The sequence below is a fragment of the Suricata suricatta genome, chromosome 6 (genome assembly GCF_006229205.1).
Source record: "Suricata suricatta isolate VVHF042 chromosome 6, meerkat_22Aug2017_6uvM2_HiC, whole genome shotgun sequence".
NCBI classification, from domain to species: Eukaryota; Metazoa; Chordata; class Mammalia; order Carnivora; family Herpestidae; genus Suricata; species Suricata suricatta.
In genome coordinates this window covers 11,787,116-11,792,265 of record NC_043705.1, presented here as the reverse complement: position 1 = coordinate 11,792,265, position 5,150 = coordinate 11,787,116, and the positions used below count along the sequence as shown (strand labels likewise).

The following is a 5,150-nucleotide window of genomic DNA, read 5'->3' as shown; positions in this document are numbered from 1 at the left end:
GCGCAAGTCACTGGGCCGGTACTGGACTTAGACTCCAGATTTCCAGCCCTCTGACATGATCTGCAGCCTCCCCTTCTTTTTGGGCCCAGGTGGTGCATGCTTCCTCAGCAACAAGCTCGGAGGGTGGCAAGGCCAAGCTCAAGGCTCCGACTTGGCGTTCAGCCAGACCCCACGTGGTGGTTAGGAGCCAAGCACTGGAGACAGACTGACTGGATTCAAAACCCGATTCTGCCAGTTCGGCTGTATTTGGGGGCAAGGCACAATCTCTGCATCTGTTTTCCTCACTTGCGTGTATAAATATAAATAGTTCCTGAGCTACACGGTTGCTGTGAAGGTAACATGCAAGGATACTTGCACAGTGCTGGGCACATAGGCAACGCTGTGTAAATGATGGCCTTTATACAGGAGAGGGGTACTTGGGTAGGGTTGTTGGAAGAGGGAGTAAGATTGGGTTCTTAGATCCGCCCTGAAGCAGTGGGAACTTAACTGGCTGGGCCCGCCTCCCACCTGGGAAAACAGCACAGAGTCCTTAGGCTTGATCTTCTCTGCTCTTTGGGCCAATGTTAAGTTCCTTCAAAAAATAATTAACATCTATTGAATTCCTACTATGTGCCCATCATTGTTCGAAGTTCCTTAATGATGTTTCCTCATTCAGTCCTTATGGGTAGTGTACTTATTACGGCCGCCTGAAAAATGAGGAAACGGAGACACAGAGAGCCAATTCAGGGCATAAACCAAAATACTCTGCACAATCTAATGGCCTCAACCACTGTTCTTCCAAAAGTCCAAAGGGACTTGACCGTAGGTGAGAAATTAATCATCCCCAGCGACCAACTTTCCCCCTTAAATGCAGCACAAAACCGACCAGGGAGCTTACTGCTGAACTCCGCCATTGCACCGTCCTCTGTAACAGAACTTTGGCAAATCCAGCCCAGGTTTGGCTGGTGACAACGGCAAGGCTGATCCCCTGCAGAGACCAGTCAGTTGGGCGAGGTTAATAATGGAAGCAGGAGGCAGGACTGTGAGACCTGAAAGCACAAGCCCATGAACAGGGCTTCCTTCACTCCAGCTAATTGTTGTCACACCAGAATGAAGCCCCACAAGCGTCAGATTTGATTGTCTCAAGAAATCAGACTTCACATAAAAATCCTAGTTAATTTTAAACAGTGAGACCCACAATCATGTTAATAATATGCATCCTTGGTATAATGGGATGGGATGGCAGTTTTCTGGTCTTTAAAAATCCAGAATTCCAGCTCAGTCATGAGAAAAACAGCAGACAAATCCCAATTGAGGGAAATTCTACAAGAAACTGGCACAGTACTCCTAAAAACTGTCACGGTAATTAAAAACAAGGAGTCTGAGAAATTGTCATAGCCAAGGAGGGGCGAAATTTATCTTGTCCTGGATTGGATCCTGGGACAAAAAGGGCATTAGCCAACAGCAAAGAGAAATCTGTATATGGGCTTTAGTTAAAAATAATGTATTGGGAGCCTGGCTGGCTCGAGTGTGCGACTCTTGTTCTTGGGGTCATGAGTTTGAGCCCCATGTGGGGTGTAGAGATTCTTAAATAAAACATAATGTATCAATACGGTTTCATTAATTAGAACATGTACCATAGTGGCGCATGACATTAATAATAGGGGGAACTAACATCACGATTTTTCTGTAACTCTAAGGCAGCTCCAAACAAGTTCGTGTTGACTGTGCAAGAGGTCTAGGAGGCAGTATGAGATAGACCACATCCTGTTACTTCAAGGAGTCCACAGAATGGTCTCCCCAGCCTTTCTCACACACTGTGCTGGATTCACCTTCCTCAAATTTGTCTTCAGTTCTTCTACCCAAAACTGTCGAACACTGGGTAATGTGCGAGTCTAACTCTAATCAACCTCCCTTAACGGGTTCCTCGAACCCTATCCCCAGACTCCAGCGGAAACAGTGCCACCTGCCAGTGCTTCCTGCCACCCTGCTCTGCCTTCGTACATCCCAACCCACCTCCTCTTTCAACGGCCTTGCTGAAATCCCGAACTATTGGGTAAGACCGTCCACGTCCTCATCCCAGGCAGCCCAGGGACTGCAGTCCCTCCCGAACGCGCGGCGCCAACCCCAGTACTGGCTTGTTTCATGCTCCTGGGCTGACCCACTGTGGCCGGCCGCAGGGAGGTACAGAGAGGAGGGGAAAGTTCACAGGTGGGTACTCATCTTGGAATGTGAAGTGCTTTGCATAGTGGATGAACTGCTGTTCCCTGAGCACCTCAGCGCTACGGCCACGGACAGCACAGTAACCTTACGCAGGACAAGCTTTTTTGTTTTTTATTGGGAAACCAATGTAACAAACCTAGACTTGTTGAAAATGAAATCAGTAACTAAGACTTCGCAGGCCCCATCCCCAGCCAGCACCAAGGCCTCTGCTTGGCCTGACCTCAGTTCCTCAAGCCACCCAAAGGACAGCCATGTTGAGAAGCTGCGGTCAACCTCAGGGTTACTTTCCCACGCTGCAACCCCCTCCACCCCACCCTCCATTGACACACGCACCCTGGATCAGCAGTCTGGGTCTAGGCCCAAGGAGGGCAGAGTGAGGTTTCCAGGGTGGCAGGGAGTTGCAGCCACATCCCAACCTGCTCAAAATCCCAAGTTAGCAAAGGAAGACAGAAAAAAGACTGGCCTGCCCACCCACTCCCCTCTCTACCCCCCTAGCCACCAGCCTCACATCCCTGATCAGTAACACTGTGATTCTGAGGGGCCAGTGGGGCTCCCAGTGGCTTCACCAGACCCTGGGTGATTACTGCAAAGAGCTTAGAGCCCAGGGGAGGGGACGGGCATCACCCCACCACCTGCTCAGTAGTAGCCAGCCAAGCTCCTGCCTTAAGCTTGTGCCCGGGGTGCCTGCAGCCCCTCTGCCCTCCAGACATCCATGGCTCGGAACCAGTCCTCCTGCCAGAGAAATCAGTTCCAGGAGGCCCTTTCTCCCCTAGCCCGGGAGGAAGGATGGCCTGTGAGGCCTGGGATGGCTACACCAGCTTCTTCGCTTCAAAGAAGCTCTTGAGGTGTCGCATCTGCCAGACGCCGATGGCCACGAGGATGAGGGTCTGCAGAATGGACCACCACAGCACCCGCTGGTTGGTGCTCTCGCTGGTCTGCCGGAAGCGCTCCTCTCGCCACTGTGGGAGGGGAGAGCGGAAGAGGAGCTTAAGTTCACTGGGCACCACCTGGCACCCTTTGGCAGAGGCTGCCCCAGAACCCAGGTTCTTTGTCAAGTTTGCCCAGGTTCCAGTCAAGTGCCTGCAAAGAGCCAGAGACACCCCACCTGGGGACGGTGTTCATCCTCCCCAGCCAGATGACCTCCGGAACCCACTCATTTAAGTCGGTCTGCTGGGGGGCACCTGGCTGGCTCACTGGTGGAGCGTGCAACTCTCAGGGTTGTGAGCTGAAGCCCCACAGTGGGCACGCAGCCTACTTAAAACAACCTGTCTGCTCACGTGTCAGGTACAGCCCTCCCCAGGTCCTCTCCTGGAGCCTGGGGGGGGAGGTGAAGTAGCTGCAGTATCATCCCATGAGTCACAGAGTGCCCTACAGACTCAGGAGCGCATTCGCTCTAAGCTCTCTGCCCAGCACTTCCCCAGCTGCTCCTTGTGGACGGTGGGCACAAGCTGCCAACTACTGGCCCAGTGACTGGATGTGGACACATACATGTATTTTGCCAATATTTCAAACCCAGGAAAAATTCACATCAAAACAAAGGGACCTCTAGCTTCTCTTCAAACCAGGGCTGGCATATCTATCTGCAAGGCTACCCTGCGTTGACAATTAACCGAGGTCACTGATGATTAGACGTGTAATGGTCCTTATCGCCACAGACTCATTCATGAGCCAGCCTGGCTCCTGGACACGAGGGAGTTTGAAATAGCTGGTCCCGGAAGCACCTGGAGCCACGGAAGTAACACCCCAGGGATTCCTTTCAGTTCCCGCTCTGTCACTGTGTATGTGTAACTGGGAGTTAGAGCAATGACGGCCCCTCAAGAGCCTGTCTCCTTGGTTACCAACCGGAGTTGGTGATACCCATCCCAGCTTCTAGACGTGCAAAGCGGCACTGATAGTTCAGTCCCTTGGTTTCCACGATGAATCGGACACATATGCCCCTCCTGGCTGAGCCACGGAAAGGCTTCTGGGAAGAAGCCCACCCAGAAGCTCCCAGCCCAACCACATACCCGTTGGTAGTTCTGCTCTTTCTGGATCTGCTCCACTTGCTCCACCAGCTGTCGCACCCGTAGCTGCAGCTCACTCAACTTGTCTTTGGCGGCAATTTCTGCATAGTCGTTGGTGTGTTCACCCACTTGGATGTCCAGGTGCACTCTCTGGGGACAGGCAAAGAAGGTAAGAAATCAGATAACCCTGCTCCGTTGTCCTGCCAGGGACTGCCAGCTGGTCCCCCTACCTTCCTTCACTGGCGCACTTCGTCCAGTGCTGACTGAGGCCTCCACAGTATCTAGCCCGCTGGGGGTCTAGACAAACAGGCATGAATAAACTTGGCCGACGCTTGGACCAAGGCACATACAAGGAGCTGAAAGACTGTGCCTGGATGCTCAGCGGAACCCCCAAATTATTAGGAGACACAAAATCCGACACACTCATCTCACACCCAGAGCACCACCAGTCTCCAGTCCCGTCCAGGGTGTAGAGGTCGAGAGCTATGACGCCCATGTGGGTGCACTCACCAGCATGCCTCCAGCAAAAAGAGAGAACTTGGTGGAATTGGAGTGAAGACAGATCTGGTGTTCGCCGGGGGTATGGGAGGTGAACGTGAACCTGCCTTCAGAGCCGTACTGCCGGGCCAGGATGACCTGGAGAGAAAAGCTTTCAGTGAGTGTTATAGACAGGACTGGGCTGGAAGGAAGAGGGCTTAAGGCTCTCCGTGCCTCAAAAGTTAGCAAACAGAACCTTAGGCACCTCACAACACTGAAAGGTCCAGAGCTGCCCAGCAGCAGTTGCCAAAGCTTGTTTGAAAACTTTTGTGGGCAGGGGTGAAGAATCTAAAATGAATCTGACGTGGGCCCGCGGTTGGAAAGGGCTCTTTATTCAGAGCTCCTGTCATTTCAACTCTTTTTTGTGTTTTTTTTTTAAATGAAAAGTGACAGCCAATGATTTTTTTT

At 52.1% G+C, this 5,150-nt stretch overlaps 1 protein-coding gene across 1 annotated transcript in view; it reads right to left on the bottom strand.

Moving 5' to 3' along the window:
* Nucleotides 1-2,297: 2,297 nt before the first annotated feature.
* Nucleotides 2,298-5,150, bottom strand: part of LOC115293644 (transmembrane emp24 domain-containing protein 9) — a 3,673-nt gene continuing 820 nt past the window's right edge. Inside the window, exons 3-5 of the mRNA XM_029941316.1 lie at nt 4,716-4,841; nt 4,209-4,355; nt 2,298-3,161 (exon numbers count right to left, since the gene is read on the bottom strand). Of these exons, the coding sequence (XP_029797176.1) occupies nt 3,012-3,161; nt 4,209-4,355; nt 4,716-4,841 (423 nt within the window). The 3' untranslated portion in view covers nt 2,298-3,011. The remainder of the gene's footprint in view (nt 3,162-4,208; nt 4,356-4,715; nt 4,842-5,150) is intronic.